Source organism: Syzygium oleosum, unplaced genomic scaffold, assembly GCF_021117445.2.
Source record: "Syzygium oleosum isolate NSW1041296 unplaced genomic scaffold, Sole_v2.1 Sole_v2.20, whole genome shotgun sequence".
Classification (NCBI taxonomy): Eukaryota; Viridiplantae; Streptophyta; class Magnoliopsida; order Myrtales; family Myrtaceae; genus Syzygium; species Syzygium oleosum.
In genome coordinates this window covers 169,176-190,698 of record NW_026607504.1, presented here as the reverse complement: position 1 = coordinate 190,698, position 21,523 = coordinate 169,176, and the positions used below count along the sequence as shown (strand labels likewise).

Sequence of the window (21,523 nt, the reverse complement as noted above, 5' to 3'; positions counted from 1 at the left end):
GCACAAGCACTGGGGATCTAAGCCCGAGTGCAGGAACCCTGAGTATAGCCTTTGTGGACTCATGCCTGAGTGTCAGAGATCCAAGCACAAATATCAAGATCCTGAACTGTCTAGACTCAAGCCCATGTGCAGGGAAATTAGGCACTAACTCTAAGTCACGGCCCAACCTCGATGGACACAAGCCCCGATTCCGGGGATCCAAGCACAGGGACCAGGGTCCCAAGCCCCTTCTCAATAGACCTGTTTGCGAGCGCCAGGGACCTGGGCGCAGGCGCCAATGTCCTAAGCCCAACTTTGATGGATTTGAGCCCAAGCGGCAAGGACCTTAAAAAAAGAGTTAAGATTCCCATTTTCAAGTGCAGAGTTTTTATCTAAGTATCGATAACCAATCATATTTTAAAATCATTTTTCTGAATTTAGACATAGATTTTCCATTGACTCATTTAAGCATTTTCAAATGCTGGAAAATGAGAAAAATACTTTCTTGAAAAATATTTTCCGCGAAACAATCAAAACCTTAGTCATAATCAGTTGCCTGTTTCAGTCTTTTAATCTTGATCCAATGGCACGTCACGATCCATTGAAATCTAATGGTCCAACGCTACCAACGAATGGACTTTACATATCCGAGGCCTCGACAGGGAGTCTTCCCTGTGTACCAGAGTTCCATGGAAGAGGCACTAAATTATCCAAGACTGAGGAAAACCCAACTCACTATTTTTTTTTCTTTTTGATTTCACTGTCTTCATATGTATGTACAACACACCGGCTTTCTATGTTTCAACGACTTTCACGGGTATTTCAATGATGAGAAGGGGCGGGGGGGAGAAGCATCCTGTCGACATATATAAATTTGGCGGCGAATTCCTCGTCATTTTTGCTCAACATATCTTTCAAGCTACACTCGACTTTCGTACCCTTTAACACCCAATATCTAGGCTTTATCTTCTTCTCCAGTGAATAGCTGAAGTACCTCGGGTAGTCCACAATCTCCTTCAGAGGCTTCTCCATTGTCTTCACTAGAAATTCCAGCTTTGGTATGAACACCTCCTCAATGCTGTAACCCAACAATGGCGAGAACCTCCGCACCATGAAGGCAATCTCTCGCTTTGTAAGCCCTATCTCCATCAGATAGTTTATCCTGTCCGCAATACACCAACACAATATTAAACTAGCCCAAACATGCTACATAAACCATCTTTTCAGACAGAAAACTCGAGCAAGGAAAGTTGCTCATATCACTTGGCTCCCCTCCTTGTTCTAGAATCATGAGCCTTACTTTAACCAAAAGACATCCTTAATGCAGTTGAAGAATTCATTTTTCCAGTTTCATCTTGAGGTGGCTCTTCTCGACTCTACCTCTGCCATACTAAGTCATCCTAGTTGTATCTTTTTCATTTTTCCTCCTTTCCCAGTTTGTAGCCTCACATTTCAAGCCAAACAGATAATTAATCACCTCGCAAGTATTTCCTTTATATTTCAGTAGTTCAGTTCGGTATGCTTCTCTAGGTTTATAAGCATATTACTGACAGCATAACGCGTTTGCTATTTAATTTGTTTACACACCAAATACGGCGCCCACAAAATCTAAAGGGAATTCTGATTCTCATTGCCAAGTCCCTTTTTTTACCACATAACATTACTTGTGCAGCAGTCAACTCTCTCATTTACAAAAAAGCTTATACAGAACTTACTCAAACATCCTACTCAATAACTTGACACCACTATTGTTAGACGATAGTCTAAACAATAAAAAGTGATTATAAACAGCTGACTCAGACATTTAAGATCCTGTTGTGCAATTTTATCCACTCTCCTTATTTCGGAACAGAAAATATGCCTTTAGCTTAGAGTTTGTCTCGAACAGCAAAAGGATGCTCAAGAAAAGAGAGCAATTCAATCAAAAAAATTTCGGGGGAAAAAAATCCTTACCGAGGGATCAAAGTGCGGTCGACATCAGACACAAGAACCTCCGGATATTTCTTTATAACCCTTGGAAGGTGATGATTGGAAATGCCCATGTTTTTAAGGAATTCAAGCTTTTTGTTTAGAGTTTTCTCTATACTAGCAGCAAAAATTTCAGGACAGCGAAGAACAATCTTCCCCACCGTCTCCCTATCAAATCCAAAATTTTCGAGTAAAGAAACCACCTGCAGAAAGCATTGCTTTTATAAATTAGCATCACTTACTGATTTGCAGCAATTGAAGAATCCAGCAATTAATTGGATAACAGAGTGATAATTAAATCTTATATTTCAAGATAACCAAGCACGCTAACTTTTGATGGACAACATCCAAAGGCCCAGGAGAAAAAAAGGGTCTCCAGTGACTGGACTTTGCAATAAGCCTTGAGGGACTGAAGTAGATAGAGGCAACGTCGGTAAAAAAATCATAGAGCAAAGCCTTTCTTGCTTTACTTTGCAGCGAAAGGACAAGGGAAGGAGGTGATGAGAGAGGAAGCTGATAATTGCAGCTAAGATAATGTCAATAAGATCGACAGGTAGATGATTGTCCCATATCCGCCTATAGGACATTTTAGCAAGCCATAGTGAGGTGCCCCAGTGGCACCTGATTACAGAGTCATGCATTGTGATTAGGTAGCAGGTAAGTGGCAAAGGAACTTTGAAAACACAGCATTTATACTTAGAAGACGCAACAAAATCAAGAAAGCATCTAACGTGGTACATGTCAGGCTACTATCACATCCAAGGATGATAAAGAACCAAGCATATACCCAATAAAAGAAAGAGTTCACCAGCTACCTGGAAAAATTCTTCAGGCTTCCGTAGTAGTAGCTGAGGACTTTTAGCAATGACCTTACCCATTTTCTTATTTCGAACAGATAGTTCACCCAATGATTCCACCGTCAACTTTAGCTTGCTAGTTGAACACCCCATAATATGAGGCAAGCATCTAATTGCGCGGTGACTGCTTGGTTCTGGTACCTGTAATAAAACAGCAACATGATTTCATATTTGAAGCACCCGGGTACATATTAAAATTTACAAAACTCTCAAACAAATACCCCAGCCCATTCTAAAGATCAAAAGGCAAACTGAGAATAACAGGCTATCACTCTCTTCTTTTGTTTTCTTTCCCTTTTTTTTCTTTAAAAGTCGTTCTGCCTGAACATCGGTTTGATTTGATCGATGCTTCTTAACACATAGTAACGAACAAATTACTAAATTATTCTACCAAATCCATCAGCATCAAACAAAATTTGCATTTAAATTCACCTAAAAATGTTGCTTGATCGTAACCCATTTCTAATGAGGATATATAGCCTGGCCAGGGACCAAAAACACGAGTATTCCGGTAATATACCTTTTCCATCTGAAAGAATGAAAGGATCTCTTCATAGTTCACCTGGATGCTCGTGGAAAGCATCCATGGATATTTCAGAAGCATTCTCCCAACATCATGACTATCTGCAAGAATCTGCAAGAAAAACATGAAAGAAAAAATTGAGTTACAGACATAAAGAACCTATGCTTGCTTCTTTAACATGACATTGGCTGCTAGTCCAAATAAATCAATTTAACAATAGTAATCGGAATACCTTCTGAAACACCAGAACCTTCTTGCTTATGTCATTAACCTTGTAGAAGATGATCGGTGGGAAGAGAAGAAAGATATTCCGTACTCGTCCATGAGGAATGCCAATACTTTCAAAAAATTGTACCAGAGGCTTTACATGGGATTCTATCGGCAATGAAAGAAGACGCGGAAATGATTCAACCAGATATAGAAAAGAGGCATCTTTGTAGCCCAACATATCTAGACCCCCACGTCTTGCTTCAATCTGTAAAGTATAATTATCCATGAAAGGTGCCCCTAGATAAATGAACCGCCACTAGTCAAAAGACATTTATCACACCTTTCAATTAAAGCAAGATAGTCACCATACCTTTTCAAAGAAAGATAAGGTTAGCTGCACATCTTCATCCACAGGAATCGATAAGTGCATCATCATTCGACGAGCATTTTTCCCGAGCAAACCTTCTACATCACTGCTAGAAAATAAGATTTCCTTCAACACTTTAACCTATAAGCCAGAAACAAATTAAGCCATGACACCGCAGTGACATGAAAAAATATATGAGAGAAGTATGCAAAGACAATCAATATATTCTCCAGAGTGTTCCCCAGAAAACCAACTCCTAGAGCAAAACAGAGTTGTCTCTAAACAAACTTACACATAATTTTCCAGGAAAATGTCATATTCATAAGTAAACTATCAAGTCATTACCAGGGCAGCAATACGCAAAAGGATAGAGACAAGGACAATTAAACAGGGCAGTACTTCTTCTTCTGTTTTTTTCTGTGTCAGTGAGTACTATGTGGAGACTGATGAACCAATCCTTTCTAAACACGATGCTTCAAGCTATTGTCAAGAGAATGTCCCGCAGCTTAATTCAAGAACATATGCCTGATGGGGAGGGCGAGTAGCGTCAAGCTTCGAAGCACAATGGTTAGAGGACTAGTGTTGCGGAGAATACTGATTGTAACTTCCTATTTATGAAAGCACAGAAGTGTATAGAGCAAGCCAAGTTATTGGAATCCCAGCTTGCTCTCAGTGAGCCAGAGAGACAATTTGGAATGACACGGCTCAATTCAGACATAAAAGCGCCATTCCAAAAGAAACTGCTCAAGGATGAGCTGATATATAATGAGCGAAAGAGAAGGAAGGAATAATTCGACCAGCTGACCTTGCGAAGGAGAGTGGGGAGAGAGTCGGAGGAGACGGAACGAGCGACGAAGAGGGCAGAGGAGAGAGGGAGGCCGATGCTCTCGAGGAAAGCGACCTTGCCTCGGTCTCCTCTCTGCTTGGCCAAAAACGCCACCTTCTCCCGAAAACCGGCGGCGGTGGAGGCGGAGACGAGGGGCGCAGACTTCCAGGAAGAATCCCAGAGGGAGAGCTCGTCCAGCTCCCGGACCCCGTCGATCAACGAGCGGATGTAGTCGGGGGCATTGGAGGCGACCCTCGAGGCATCGTCCGAGGAGAGACCGAATTCGAGGTGAAGGAGGCGAGACACGGCGTCGCGCGCGGAGGAAGCGGAGTCGTCTTCTTCACCTTCATCTTCATCTTCTTCATCTTCTTCATCTTCAGGGGAGGGCACATCGGCGGGGCTCGAGAGCAGGGGAGGGTGCTTGGGACGACGGTTCTGGGTACCGAGGGGAGAGCGGGGGAGGAGGCAATGGAAGCCTCGGGTGCTGAAGTGGGCGGGGGCTGAGGAGAGCGGGATAGCGGCGGCGGCGGCGGCGTCCGATACTGGAGGAGGAGGAGGTTGGAGTCTCCAAAGTGGAGGTGGGAAGGAAGAGAGCTTGAGGGACATGGACATGGAGATGGAGATGGACATGTTCGATACTGACCGCTCCTGCATCGCCCCCCACTCCTCCTTAAACCCTAAACCACGAGCGACGCAATCCTGAGTTCGAGAATTGAGATAAACCGTCGACAGTTGGGGAGCATTGTCAAGTTTTTACTCTCTGAAATTCTCTAAGTGCAATTTCACCTAAAGTCCAATTATTTCAAATTTTTCTTGAATTTATCGTAACCCTCTGGCTTGCTGCGCATCGATTTGACAAGAAAATGGAAATAAAGACAACCAAAATGAAATTTTTTTTGAAAAATTGCAAAGGGACACGTAAATATTTTTAAGAATATCTAAAAGGGTTTACTGCTGCGTATGAGGATTGCCCGTCTTCATATTCTTGTTTATGATCCGATTATCCTCTCAAGTCTCAGTCTCTCTCTCTTTCCTGTTCATTGTCGATATGCTTTAAGATTCAAATCCACCTACCAATGTTAATGTTGGTTTTGCATGAATTAATGAATTGGAAATGAATCACAATTCCAACGGCCAGTCCCTTGTCCCATGTTTGGATCCATATGTGAATCATAGAATACTTGTTGGAATTGGCATTCCGCTACTTAGGCCATTCCTAAGTAGGTTACAGCCGTTTGTGCTGCCGAAATTTAATTATACAGCAAGATTGGCATTAGGTGCAACAGCCCGAATTTCGACGTAATTCCGGGATCAATAAAATTGATAATATTTCGCATTTCATTTTAGTAAGTCTCGCCCAGAGCTGATCACTCTCGGGATACTAACCAATGGGGTATGGCTAACTAGGAAACGGTACGTGGACCAGGGACTCAACAGTGAACGGGACACCGATCTCGAGATATGATGAGTGAATATTTTGGGCCAACGTGGGCCGATCTTAGGAAAGGTGATGGATTTGGTTTGGCCAAGGCTAACGATGTACAATCGGATCGCAGGTGATTCTGCAAGACCGAAAGTGCACGTGGCCAACCAGTCCTCAACCTGAACCGAACGATCGTGACCTTTGGAACTAATGATAATTTCTCATTCTCTCAATGATCGGGACCGTCTTAATTCGAATAACCCTAGGTCGATACGCGTATGTCCTAAACAGCCACCCGTTAGCCAGAGACCCTGAAATTGAAACTCGAGCGAATTTTGATCACGAAATTGGGCCCGGATTTCGATGTTGATTTTCGAAGGCTTAAGAGACTATTTTTGGGAATCTGACGTCATATTACTCTGGCCACACACGTTTGGAGTTAGTACGAGTAAAAATTAGAATTTCGGTCCGGGGGTGAAAAATTACGATTTTGCCCCTCGGGACGCCAGCGTTGCTTTTCGAGGCCAAATGAGGTTATTTTTCGAGGCCGGCGCCATTTTTGGGTGGCCACGCATACCCGGAGTCGTTATGGCCAAAAATTGGAATTTCGACAAAAATTGGAAAAATAATATTATTTTATTCCCGAAACTTCGACGTGGATTTTCGAGGGCTTGCGCGACGAATTTCGCGATTCCGACACCACATTATGTTGGCCACGCTCATGGAGGGTTGGTACGTGCGAAAATTGGAATTTCGCCCTGGGACCGGAAAAATGACGGTTTTGCCCCTGGGCTATTTTCGGGTCCGAATTTTTGGAAAAATTTTGGGGTAATTAAATATGGATTATCAGCTGCATTATTGGACCTAAAGACCATATTGCCCATCAATTATTTAGCTAGAACGAACGTCGGCCGTTGGATTAGGGGTATTTTGGTCAAAACCGTCGGATTTGCGACACGTGTCGCCCCTAGGCTGCCATGTTTGACCAGATAAGACTCTCTCTTTCTCCTCTCAACCTCACTCACGGCCAGAACACCCCCAGCAGCCGCCACCGGCTCTTTCTCCTCCATTTTCTCTCTTTTTCCTCTCTTGTTTGGCTCGCCGGAGCTCGTTGCCGGCCACCGGAGCACCGCCGCCGACCACCGTGCCCCGCTGTGGACCACCTCAGCGCCCTTAGCCTCAGCCTTGCCCTAGCCAACCCTTTCTCTCTCCCTTTCTCTCTCTTTCTCCCTCTTTTTCTCTTTCCCGTCCGGCAAAAAGGGCCGCCGGAGCTTCGCCGGAGCTCGGATCGCTGTTCCGTCACCACCCAGCCGTCCAGCCTCGCCGCACGACACGGCCGTACCTGTCTGTACAGTGTCCCCGTACGGAAGTACTGTTCATCGCGTCCATACGGTCACTGTTCATGCCGTCCGTACGCGTCGCCGGGAATTCCGCGCGCCGGTTTTACTATTCACCAGTGATCAGCCGCCGTTCCCCGTCGTCGTGACCTTAGATTAGGTGAGTAAAATTCCTAAACCCGGATTAGGACTGATAGTGCGATTTTCTGGACTGGCTTAGGTATTATCGGTGTATGTTGGACAGGCTTGGATAGTATCATTGTGTAATTCGAACTGTATTGAGGATGGTTTGGTGGAAATAAAATCCGAGGAAATTAATGGGATTATTACGGATAATTGTTGGGCCCGGATTGAGAAAATAGCGGCTGTCCATATTTTTGAGGAATGTACCGGATTATAATGGACAGCAAGAATTATTAGCTGAATGGCCGGAATTACCTAGAATAATTTGATGTTGATTGATTGGCGAACAATTGTGTTTAATTGTGAAATGCCATATTGCGTGCTTGCGTGGCTGAATCGTGCGGAGTGTGATTGGCCAATTGATGGCTTGAATTGTGTATTTGGAATTGGGCCGCACGGTATCAATAGGCAAAGCAAGCACGTGGCTTGTGAATTAGGCACTGTGGAATGACTCTGATTGAACTGTGTGCATGTGCCTATGTTATGTGGATGCTCATGTTGCATTTCATGGCACGCATTATGAATGCCGAGAATGAGGCTTGTGATGAAATTGTGTGAGACTGCGTGCCTGTCATGAGCATGTGATCACCTAAAATACCCTGATGCGTGTTACGCGGGGTTCAGATAATAATGGGTTGTGTGATCACCTAAGGGCCTTCGGGTCGTGACCTTCGGGTCGATGCCGTCCTCATGCACTTTGAAGCAGGACGATGCCCGGTACGTCCGGAAGACGACCATCCTCATGCACTTTGAAGCAGGCTCTGGTTCGTAAGGAGATCAGTGTTGTGCCTCATGCACTTTGAAGCAGGCTAGAGACACTGGGCCAGATCGGTTGCTGCGCCTCATGCACTTTGAAGCAGGCTAGACGCACCGGGCCGTGAATATTGTCGACTTGAGTCGTAATAAATAATAAATCGGGCGATTGCCAGTGTGCCAGTGTGGGCCAGTGGGCCGGAAAATGCATATGACATGCTGACGACATTTGCATGCATAAGAATGCATGGATTAGCGTGCGAGTGTGTGAGACTCGGTGCAGGAGCATGTGTTTGGCATACGTGTGACTATGTGTCGCGACCTAAAATTTCTCAGGCTAATGGATTGTTAAGACTGAGCCTAACTCGGGCCCTCCCAAGCCCTACCAATTCGCAACTTAGGGTTTAAGTTTTTTAACATGCAAAAGCTTTCATGCTTGGAGTCGCCACTAATCTATTTATGGTAGGTCGATTAGAAACCTAAATAAAACATAGGGAGATATATTTTATTCCTACGAACCAGAGATTCTAAGCCCGGGGACTTGATTACGCTAGATCTGGTCTAACGCCCTTTCGGTACCTTTTCTTTTCAAAAATGTTTGGGCAGGCAGTTTGGATCCATTTCAACTTAGTTACTAACATGTGAGGTGTTCATGCGAGTGCGCAAACCATCAATTTAACACCCAGAAAGCATTAAATAAATTGCAAGTTTTGAAGAATTACTTACCTGGAAGCAACGTAAGCATCTGCATTGTTAGCTAGAAAATCACATTGACACCCTAATATGATTTCTAATTAACAAGCAATTCACTCAATTTCTTTTTTTGGATTTTCACTTATTTAAATGAAGTCTAGCCTATATGCAATGACATGCGAAAATGACATGCGATTAATGCAACCTAGCATGCAAACTATATGTCGTGCGACGACGTGACCTATTTCTAATGACAGGACGAATAATTATTTTTGGTATTTTCTCAATTTAAATTCGGAATAATAAAAATGCCTAAATTAACATGCAAATTATGATTACTTAATCTACCCTAGCACGATTTCTTTTTAGGATTTTTGTTAAAATTCGAAATAATAAAATAACCTTAATAATCTATTAAGATTAGAATATTACTTAATTTAAACTAGGAAATAGATCATCTCAAGTCCTAATTTAAATTAAACAACTACTCTATCTTCTAGATATATTTAGGATTCCTAGACATGTGAAAACTCTAATTCAAATCTAATTAATATTTTTTGAATTTTCTGTTTATTTGAAAAAGGAAAGCAATTAAATAAACAAGGATAGCAACCACATTCAAAACGTCCACGCGATCCGCCATATTTGTTTCAAACTCGGATTAGGCACAAAAATCAAACTATCGGTCATATCTATAGGATTATAGATATCGACGGAAAGCCGATTATTCAAATTTGGAAAGCGGATTAAAATCATTATCGTACCCAAGTAGTTATGGATAGGATAATAATTTTCCGTATCGCCGCGTATCGAACCTTAGGGATAAGGTCGGATAGCCGTCCAGATACGTTGCTAAATTAGGAAGTTTTCCTAATTTTGAATATTTAAAAATATTGCGGATATTCGAATATTATCTTAAGATATCTAAATATCCACATGATATTCACGAAATATTCAAACACCCATATTAGGAAATTAAATATTTTGAAAATATCGGATAATGTTGAATTACCTAATTTGCAGATAATTCCCAAATTCGAATTGTGGATCGGGATCGGACTCGGACGACGGGCGACGCGGCATCGTGGATCACGAGGAGCTCGTCAATGTCGCGGTGAGGGTAGGAGGCAAAGCAATTCGCTGGACAGAGCACCGAAACGCTTGCAGGCTGGACTCGCCGAGGGATGCTCTTGAAGAACACGTTGGTGGCTCTCTCGGTGATGCTTGATCTCTTCGATTTGTCGATGGGTAATTGCCGAGAAGAAGGAAGGACGCCAGGTGGTCTTGAACTTGCGTTGACTTAGACCGCCTAAAAACGATAAATTGCTCCTCCACTTATTTTCTCTTCTCTTCCGTCACTCTTCCACTTCCTTGTAAAGACCACCTCTTTGACTGATGACGCCCCTTGGATTTGTGCTGTGTATTTACGTGCTGGAGGATGCTAACAGGACGCGAGAGAGCGTAGGTCCTGGACTGTTTCGTTGGGTGCTCACCAGACTCGCTGATGTCGTCAAGAACCAAAACTGGGCTGGTCTGGATCGACAAGGAAGCTGTGGGACAGCCAAATACGCTGATGGCTGTGAGGCGCGGCTGCAGGGAGGTCTGGACACAGCAGCGGCAACTCACGGATGTCACTGGATCGGCGTGGTAGTGGACGTTGGGCAGCGGCGGCGGCAAGCACGACGTAGGCACAGGCGATGTCGCGGAACAGCAGCAACAGGGTCCCGCGCAGTACGGTCGCGAGGCGACGCAGCTGTGAGGTGAGCGCCACCGACTCTCTCTCTCTCTCTTACTCTTACTCTCGCTCACATGTGTCTCTCAAAAATCGTGTTCTGAAAATTGTGAGAGTCCTCCCTAAAATCCTTACCTAATGATGTATATATAACACTAATCTAGGTCAATTAGATGGGCTCTCTAGTCCTAATGGGCTTAGGCTTGGGCTTAGATTTTAATTTAATTTAAATGGGCTGAATTAATTAAGGATAATGGGCTGAATTAAGCTCAAATTAAAACAACCGAGCCCGTTTGACTTGTAATTCCCGGCCTTTGCATTCCAAGCGAGCCGAGTCCCATTCGATGAAATTTAAACTCGTTCGTCACCGCCGGTCCGATGCAAAATGCAATTAATCTAAAATGAATTTAAACTATATGTTATGCAACCTAAATATTTTTGTTTAGGGGTTAAAAATTTAATCCCTAATTTTCTATACAAATTACGACTAAATGATACGCCAAAATTTAGGTGTCAACACTATGTGTGCCACGTATGTGCCGTGATTATTAGATGTTGAACTATCTAACCTGCAGGGTCAGAGACTTGTGTGATCATTGTTGTGTTATACTTTGAGTGTTTATTTCCGGTCAGGAGATTGCATGCTAGCCTAGCCTAGGTTTAGAGGTTGAACTCACTGAGATTCGTCTCACGGTTGTGTAAACCGAAACATTTCAGACCCCCAACCGTAGAATGCCGAGGTCACCACCTCTTTCTGGGATACCGCATCGCATTTAGCGGTCGTTGAGCATGCACCCCTGTGGAGACGGAGCAGCAGATATGGAGTCAGAGGAGTAGTTGGATGAATCCTCGGAATCCTCAAATCCTGACTGGGATCTCTAAGAGCACCCTAGCCACTTACCCCTTTTGACCCAGTGGCTGTTGACTATTTATACTGCTCGCTTTTGTTGTTTGATGGGTATTGTAAAAAGGTTTTCTATAGTAATGTAAGTATGTACCTATTTTCTGCTGTGATCGTGTTTATTGCTTGGCTATCCTTGGCTCGTATTTTATAATTGTCAGGGATGTTTATTTAATTGTTTCCGCTTGTGCTTGTTCTCTGTTGAGCGTTGGGTCGGCGACGTTTCCTGGGACGTCGCACTGCAATCGACCAAGGTAAGGGATGTTAGCGCTTCGTAGGGTACGGGGCATGACATCCCCGTTTGAATTGGTATCAGAGCAAGGTCAGCTCGGTCCAATTTGGTCGAAGCCTGGAGTGATAAGGAGCGATGAGACCATGGGTAGCCAGTAGGGTGACCTCGTGTACTACATGCATCTCCTGACCATTGTATATTGATTGTGTGTTTACCAGTGTGGCCCTTGCAGTGCAGGTGCGGCAGGACCCGAAGTGAGTATGTGAATCCCTTGGGTGATGTGTTGGATAAATGTTAGGCCGCATGCTAATTATTAATTGTTGTTTGATACCTGCCTAGGACTTAGACTGGGATAAATTGGTTTAAGTCTCAAATCCCTTAGGGGGTTATAGCAGGTAACGGTATAGTGAGGCATCAAGAATGGCAGTGTGATGAGTAAGGAAACTCGGTAGCAGTCGAGTGTTGTAGACCATGAGGCTGAGACCTAAGATTCGAGGTTGTGACTCAGATCCTATTAGAAAGGGGGAATGTGTGGGCAGGCAAGCTCAGGAAGGGAGCGCCATTATTGCCTAGGCTGTTGAGGCTGCAGCGATTGCTGCTGTGATTGGAAATAATGCCAGTAGGGTTAAGCTCACATAGTGGCCAATAGGCGAGTGCATCAACTGGTGGAATAATCTCTCGAGTGGAACTTTCTTAAGTTCAATAGTAAGGGTGACCCAAGGTTGCACCGAGATTGATAGCGAAAGTTGAGAAAGCCTTTGAAACATCGGAGTGCACCGAGATTGAGAAAGTAAATTTGGCGGTGTATCAGTTATAGAATCCTGCCAGTTATAGATGGCCTTCCACCAGGGATAAGATATCCCCAATGAGTATAGCCCAAATTTGGGCCATGATTGTTAAGAGTTCCTATGGGAAAATATTTCCCGGAGAGTGCCAAGAAAAGGGAACTTATGGAGTTTATGTGACTTCGCCGATGGCAGATGACTGTGGAATGATATGAAATGGAGTCTGCTTGGCTGGTTGAGAATCTACAGGACAAGGTTCGGAAAATCAGGAATGATGGGGAAGTGTATGAATGAGCTCAAGTAATAGAGCGAGATCAATTGGAAAGTGCAACTACGTCTGGATAGTGGTTTGCTCAAATTAAGGATAATCGCCGCTTCGAGAAAAGGCAGATGGCGGGGAAACAGGTGATTCGTCCCACTGGTTAGGAAGGATATCAGAAAGCCGAACCGTCAAACGAGTCGTCCTGAGGCTTGCATCGAAAGTGAGAGTCGGAACAACTAGTTAAACTGGATGGGATTGAGTATGTTGTACTTGAGTCACGTTTGGTGTGACGATTCCTTGAATGATAAAGTGATGCTGTCGTTGAGGTGTCCTAACTGTGAGACAGTAATTGATAGTAGAGGAAGGAGTGTTGACTTGGCAGTATTGGCCATGTACGATTTTGTCGTGGAAATTGATACGGAATGATTCATAAGGCAGAAAGCCATAATGAATTATGACAATAGGGTAATCCAGTTTTGTCTGAATGGACGTCCTAGGTTTGGATTTCAGGAAAGTCGAGGAGGAATATCGATTCCTTGGATGCCCTTGCTTGAGGTGATTAGATGTCAGATGAAGGTTGAGAAGGACGCTAAGTGGGCGTGGTTAACCCGATCGTGACGGAACTAAAGTCGGAAAAATTAACGAGGTGTGTAACCTTTCAAGGTCTTTCCTTAGAAATTTCGGGATTGCCACTAGAACGAGAAGTGGAATCGTGGCAAATTTGCCCAGGAGTTGAACTGATTTCGAGGGCGTTGTATTGAGTGTCCTTGCTGGAAATCAAAAGAATTGAAAGTTCAGATGTAGGAACTCATGGACAAAAATTTTATTCGCCCTAGTATATTTCTATGGGGAGCTCCTGTATTTGGTATGAGGAAAAAGGACAGGACTTTGAGATGGTACGTAAATTACCGGCAATTGAACCAGGTGACAAAAAGGAATGAGTACCCATTACCGAGGATCGATAGCTTGTTTGATCAATTGCAAGGAACTTTAGTGTCCTTTGAGGTTGAATTATGGACGGATGTCATCGGCAAAGAATTCATAACGAGAATGTTCCTAAGATTGTGTTACGGACTGGAAATTTTCCGTTAAGGATGTGAAAAAGAAGATGTAATTACGACTGCTTAACAGACGAGGTATGGGCATTATGCATTCATAGTAACGCCCATTGGTCTAAGGGATGCCTCGCTGCTTTTATGGACCTAATGAACTGAGTGTTCCAAGAATTATGGGATTAGTTCGTAACGGTTTTCGTTGACGATGTATTGGGAGACTCGAGGAGCCTGGAAGCAAGAAGCAAGTCTGACTGAGGAGTTGCGAACCTTGAGAGAACACGTACTCCACGCCAAGTATGGCAAGTACGAATTTTGGCTCAATAGAATAACATTCCTTGGACATATAATGTAAGGGAAATGGAATTACAGTGAACCCAACTAAGGTCGAGGTGATGACTAAGTGGCCAAGACTGATGCCAATAACGGAGGTTAGCAGTGTCTTAGATTTGGCTGACGATTATCGACGTTTTGTGGAAGATTCTCGTCGATAGCCGTGCTACGGGCACGACTGATTGGGAAGGAAATCCGTTTGAATGGAATGATTACTGTGAATGGAGTTCCCAAGAGCTGAAGCGTAGGCTGATAATTGCCCCGGTATTGAATATTCAACATGAACCGGGAGGATTCGAGGTCTATAGTGACGCTTTATTAAGAAGACTTGGGTGTGTGTTGATGCAACACGGTAGAGTAGCAAATTATGTGTCGTGCCAGTTGAGGCCACGTGAAAAGAATTACCCGACGGATGTCGAAAAATTGACTGCAACACCCTGTATCGCCATGGAAAGACTGGATGAGTAATAGATACGCTAAGTCGTGAGTCGATTGGGACGTATGTGGTGATCAAGGAATGAACCTCGTTGGGAAGGCTCAGGGACTTGGAAGTTAAATTTGAGGTGACCTGGATGTGGAATCTGTTGACCGCCTTGAGGATTAGTTGGAAATCTAGGCCCAGAACAAGGAATGGCATTATGTGGATCACGAGATTCAAAAAAGTCGTTGAGATGGATACCGATGAGCGGAAGTCGGATTTCCCTATATTCGGGGATAGAAATCTTGAGGTTCTAGGTATGATTGTGTGTACCTGATGAGGCAAAACTCGAGGAAAAAAAAATTTGAATGGAAATTTCCGCAGTAAGCATAAGGTTCACCCGAGTAGCACAAAGGTGTGTCCAATGACGTAGGGAGTAAGAAAGAAATCATATTGAGACCCATGAGAGTAATTACGATGTTCACACGGGCAGTACGAAATGTACTAGGATTTGTGGTGACACTGCCGGAAAAATGGGGTGAAAGTAAATATGGCCAAGCATATGGCCAAGTGTTTGACGTGCCAACAAGTGAAGGCACAGCACTGCAAGCTAGGTGGCTTATTGAGACCGTTAGAGATTCCCGAGTGGAAATGGGAACATGTCACGATGGATTTCGTGTCGGGATTGCCGCGTAATCAGAGAGGACATGATTCAATTTGGGTGATAGTAGATCGACTGACTAAGTCAGCGCACTTCTTGGCAGTGCGAAATGACTTTGAGCTGGAAAGGTACGCAGAATTATATGTGCGGCAAATAGTGCGTATTCATGGAGTACCAGTGACGATCACCTCAGATCGTGATCCGAGATTTACGGCCAACTTTTGGAAAAGCTTGCAATTGGCCTTAGGAGCAAAGTTGCAGTTTAGTACTACTTATCATCCCCAGACGGATGGCCAATCTGAAAGGACGATCCAGACCCTTGAGGACATGCTAAGAGCTTGTGTGTTGGATTTTCAAGGCAAATGGGAAGAACAGCTGCATTTAGTGGAATTTGCCTATAATAACAGCTATCAGCAGAGCATTCAGATGGTACCATTTGAGGCCTTATATAGTAGGGCGTGCAGGACGCCAGTGTGTTGGGATGAAGTGGGTGAACGGAGTATCACGGGTCCAAAGTTAATACAGCAAGCAGTTGAGGTCATTCGAGACAGACTCAGAACGGCGCAGAGTCGCCAGAAAAGTTATGCCAATCGAAGAAGACGACCTTTAGAATTTCAGGTTGGAGATCACGTGTTTCTTAAGGTGTCGCCTATGAAGGGATTATCTAGGTTCGGCAAGAAAGGAAAACTGAGTCCTAGGTATGTCGGGCCATTTGAAATTTTGGAAAAGATTGGAGATGTGGCTTATCGACTTGCCTTGCCGTCTAATTTGTTCCAAGTACGCAGTGTTTTCCACGTGTCGATGTTAAGAAAATATGAACCAGACCCGACTCACGTTTTAAGATATGAGGAGATAGACGTGGACGATAAAGTATCGTACGTGGAAAGACCAGTCAGGATCGATGATAGAAAAGAGCGTGTGCTGAGAAACAAGACAATCCCAATGGTCAAAGTTGTCTGGGAGCACCACAGAACAGAAGGTGCCACGTGGGAAAGCGAAGAAGCGATGCGACGTCAACACCCCCAGTTATTTGAGTAGATAAGGATAGATTACAAATTTCGAGGACGAAATTTTTGTAAGGGGGGAAGAGTTGTAACCGCCCGAATTTCGACATAATTCTGGGATCAATAAAATTGACAATATTTCGCATTTCATTTTAGTAAGTCTCGCCCAGAGCTGATCACTCTCGGGATACTAACCAATGGGGTATGGCTAACTAGGAAACGGTACGTGGACTAGGGACTCGACAGTGAACGGGACACCGATCTCGAGATACGATGAGTGAATATTTTGGGCCGACGTGGGCCGATCTTAGGAAAGGTGATGGATTTGGTTTGGCCAAGGCCAACGATGTACAATCGGATCGCAGGTGATTCTGCAAGATTGAAAGTGCACATGGCCAACCAATCCTGAATCTGAACCGAACGATCGTGACCTTTGGAACTAATGATAATTTCTCATTCTCTCAATGATCGGGACCGTCGTAATTCGAATAACCCTAGGTCGATACGCGTATGTCCTAAACAGCCGCCCGTTAGCCAGAGACCCTGAAATTGAAACTCGAGCGAGTTTTGATCACGAAATTGGGCCCAGATTTCGATGTTGATTTTCGAAGGCTTAAGAGACTATTTTTGGGAATCTGACGTCATATTATGCTGGCCACACACGTTTGGAGTTAGTACGAGTAAAAATTGGAATTTCGGTCCAGGGGTGAAAAATTACGATTTTGCCCCTCGGGACGCCAGCGTTGCTTTTCGAGGCCAAATGAGGTTATTTTTCGAGGCCGGCGCCATTTTTGGGTGGCCACGCATACCGGGAGTCGTTATGGCCAAAAATTGGAATTTGGAAAAAAATTGGATAAATAATATTATTTTATTCCGGAAATTTCGACGTGGATTTTCGAGGGCTTGCGCGATGAATTTCGTGATTCCGACACCACATTATGTTGGCCACGCTCATGGAGAGTTGGTACGTGCAAAAATTGGAATTTCGCCCCGGACCGGAAAAATGACGATTTTGCCCCTGGGCTATTTTCGGGTCCGAATTTTTGGAAAAATTTTGGGGTAATTAAATATGGATTATCAGCTGCATTATTGGACCTAAAGACCATATTGTCCATCAATTATTTAGCTAGAACGAACGTCGGCCGTTGGATTAGGGGTATTTTGGTCAAAACCGTCGGATTTGCGACACGTGTCGCCCCTAGGCTGCCATGTTTGACCAGATAAGACTCTCTCTCTCTCCTCTCACCCTCACTGACGGCCAGAACACCCCCAGCAGCCGCCACCAGCTCTTTCTCCTCCATTTTCTCTCTTTTTCCTCTCTTGTTTGGCTCACCAGAGCTCGTCGCCGGCCACCGGAGCACCGCCGCCGACCACCATGCCCCGCCGTGGACCACCTCAGCGCCCTCAGCCTCAGCCTTGCCCTGGCCAACCCTTTCTCTCTCCCTTTCTCTCTCTTTCTCCCTCTTTTTCTCTTTCCCGTCCGGCAAAAAGGGCCGCCCGAGCTTCGCAGGAGCTCGGATCGCTGTTCCGTCACCACCCAGCCGTCCAGCCTCTCCGTACGACGCCGGTCGCACCTGTCCGTACAGTGTCCGTACGGGAGTACTGTTCATCGCGTCCGTACGATCACTGTTCACGCTGTCCCATACGCGTCGCCCCGGGAATTCCGCCGTCGGTTTTACTGTTCACCAGCAATAGGCCGCCGTTCCCCGTCGTCGTGACCTTGTATTAGGTGAGTAAAATTCCTAAACTCGGATTAGGATTGATAGTGCGATTTTTTGGACTGGCTTAGGTATTATCGGTGTATGTTGGACAGGCTTGGGTAGTATCAGTGTGTAATTCGGACTGTATTGAGGATGGTTTGGTGGAAATAAAATCCGAGGAAATTAATGGGATTATTACATATAATTGTTGGGCCCGGATTGAGGAAATAGCGGCTGTCCATATTTTTGAGGAATGTACCGGATTATAATGGACAGCAAGAATTATTAGCTGAATGGCCGGGATTACCCAGAATAATTGGCTATTGATTGATTGGCGATCAATTGTGTTTAATTGTGAAATGCCATATTGCGTGCTTGCGTGGCTGAATCGTGCGGAGTGTGATTGGCCAATTGATGGCTTGAATTGTGTATTTGGAATTGGGCCGCACGGTATTAATAGGCAAAGCAAGCACGTGGCTTGTGAATTAGGCACTGTGGAATGACTCTGATTGAACTGTGTGCATGTGCCTATGTTATGTGGATGCTCATGTTGCATTTCATGGCACGCATTATGAATGCCGAGAATGAGGCTTGTGATGAAATTGTGTGAGACTGCGTGCCTGTCATGAGCATGTGATCACCTAAAATACCCTGATGCGTATTACGCGGGGTTCAGATAATAATGGGTTGTGTGATCACCTAAGGGCCTTCGGGTCATGACCTTCGGGTCGATGCCGTCCTCATGCACTTTGAAGCAGGACGATGCCCGGTACGTCCGGAAGACGACCATCCTCATGCACTTTGAAGCAGGCTCTGGTTCGTAAGGAGATCAGTGTTGCGCCTCATGCACTTTGAAGCAGGCAAGAGACACTGGGCCAGATCGGTTGCTGCGCCTCATGCACTTTGAAGCAGGCTAGACGCACCGGGCCGTGAATATTGTCGACTTGAGTCGTAATAAATAATAAATCGGGCGATTGCCAGTGCGCCAGTGTGGGCCAGTGGGCCGGAAAATGCATATGACATGCTGACGACATTTGCATGCATAAGAATGCATGGATTAGCGTGCGAGTGTGTGAGACTCGGTGCAGGAGCATGTGTTTGGCATACGTGTGACTATGTGTGCCATGTATGTGCCGTGATTATTAGATGTTGAACTATCTAACCTGCAGGGTCAGAGACTTGTGTGATCATTGTTGTGTTATACTTTGAGTGTTTATTTCCGGTCAGGAGATTGCATGCTAGCCTAGCCTAGGTTTAGGGGTTGAACTCACTGAGATTCGTCTCACGGTTGTGTAAACCGAAACATTTCAGACCCCCAACCGTAGAATGCCGAGGTCACCACCTCTTTCTGGGATACCGCATCGCATTCAGCGGTCGTTGAGCATGCACCCCTGTGGAGACGGAGCAGCAGATATGGAGTCAGAGGAGCAGTTGGATGAATCCTCGGAATCCTCAGATCCTGACTGGGATCTCTAAGAGCACCCTAGCCACTTACCCCTTTTGACCCAGTGGCTGTTGACTGTTTGTACTGCTCGCTTTTGTTGTTTGATGGGTATTGTAAAAAGGTTTTCTATAGTAATGTAAGTATGTACCTATTTTCTGCTGTGATCGTGTTTATTGCTTGGCTATCCTTGGCTCGTATTTTATAATTGTCAGGGATGTTTATTTAATTGTTTCCGCTTGTGCTTGTTCTCTGTTGGGCGTTGGGTCGGCGACGTTTCCTGGGACGTCGCACTGCAATCGACCAAGGTAAGGGATGTTAGCGCTTCGTAGGGTACGGGGCGTGACATTAGGGGCCCAAATATCCACATGAAACGCAACCGCAGTTGTCACACTAACAGAAGTGTCACTAGATTGAATTTTCAGACGCAGGTGCCCCTGCGGAGGAGGGCATCCACGGTTACAGTGTCCCCGAACGTCTTGAGCAGATCGGAACAGGAGGGATCGCCCTCTTCTTCTGCTATGAGCTCTCTCCCCTGCTCCTCCTCCATGTCGTCCAATGCTGATATCAGCAGCAACTCAAACCCTTCTTAGTTCAGGAAGTCAGGTGGGTCTGCCGGGCTGTACCTCAGCCGCCCGAACTGCCCCTGCAGGTGGGTGGGGAACGCCGCCTTGCACTTGCCGTGCAGCTGCTGGTGCTGCTCGGGGTTCTTGATCTGGATGAGAGAGGATCCTTCTCTGTGGACGTTCAGCAACTCCTGGGGCTCCTGCTTCTTGTCTTCCAGAAGGAATTCGAGCCTGTATATGAGATGCGTGTGCGCTTTCTTCCCGCTGGATTCGTGTCGAACTATGCAGTACACACCCTACCCCAACGCTCCTGCCACAGCCATGTGGCGGTGTCCCCTCGTTGAAGTGTCGTACTCCTCTGCTGTCGTACTCCTCTGCAATAAGCAAGTTGATTATGCAATTGAATCAGAGAGAGAGAGAGAGAGAGCGCGCACGAGAGCGAGAGAAGGCAGAGCAGAGCAGACGCAGTGCACCTGCTTTAAGAGCCGACTTGACATCATCGATGTTGGTGGTGACCATCTCCACAAATCCCCAGTAACGTAGGCTCCGTTTGGTTGGATCCGGAAGACTCTTCTTTTCCCCATCACTATGAACCTCAACGGCGCTCCCTTCTCGATGCTCCCTTCCTGCGTTTGGCATTCACAAAGGGCACGTGACATAGGTAGATGATCACAGACATAGTTGGGTCGTGGTTCTTCTAAACCATCATTTACCTGGCTACTCTGGCCACCTTGGACACTGGACAGTAGCCTTGTGGGGATCTTGACTCTCCCGTATGGGCCTCTCGCCGGACTGGGAACTGAGAACTATGTAAAGGCGCTGCACGTCGTCAGCGCTGTGAGCTGCTTCTCTCTCCACCTTGGGCCTATAGAAGAAGTACATCTCCGCTCTTTCCTGCAATTACAACTCTTTCGCCAGCCTCCCCCACTAACCAGCAACCCAACTTGATTAACAGTAGAAAAGGACAAGGCAAGTTTAGAACCTGAATTTCGACCTGGGAATCATTTCTAGTCTCGACTTCCTGGCCTTGACCCATTCCCAGTGCCTCTCCCGTAAGGAGACGAAAATACTAGAGCAACAAGCAGCAGATGCAAATGGAGGAGAATCGAGGGCAACCAGAAGGTGCATTGGGGACATGTTCACTTTGTCGATACACCAACGTTTCAGTACGGAGGCCCGCCCCGCCCTTGTGTCTTGCTGTCGGCGGCCGAGAAGCATGAAAACATCCCGGAGAACAATGCATTAAAGAGGGACATCACACGAGACGAGTCCCAACGATTCCCTGTGCATGAGAACCCCTCTTACCGGCTCGCAATC

At 45.3% G+C, this 21,523-nt stretch overlaps 2 protein-coding genes across 2 annotated transcripts; both read right to left on the bottom strand.

Annotated features, from left to right (window-relative positions):
* Positions 1-494: 494 nt before the first annotated feature.
* LOC115693559 (transcription termination factor MTERF4, chloroplastic) lies at positions 495-5,451 on the bottom strand. Its single transcript, XM_030620581.2, has 7 exons — positions 4,710-5,451; positions 3,908-4,045; positions 3,560-3,802; positions 3,325-3,438; positions 2,763-2,945; positions 1,933-2,150; positions 495-1,141 (listed from the first exon to the last, which is right to left on the bottom strand). Exons 1-7 carry the CDS (start codon positions 5,382-5,384, stop codon positions 802-804), a joined length of 1,911 nt encoding a protein of 636 aa, XP_030476441.1. The 5' UTR covers positions 5,385-5,451; the 3' UTR covers positions 495-801.
* Positions 5,452-20,002: 14,551 nt separating this feature from the next.
* LOC115693560 (uncharacterized) lies at positions 20,003-21,242 on the bottom strand. Its single transcript, XM_056320703.1, is given in 6 exon segments — positions 20,003-20,564; positions 20,680-20,782; positions 20,785-20,832; positions 20,920-20,950; positions 20,952-21,100; positions 21,189-21,242. Coding segments are annotated over 6 exon segments (888 nt in total). The 3' UTR covers positions 20,003-20,061.
* Between the last annotated feature and the right edge of the window lie 281 nt (positions 21,243-21,523).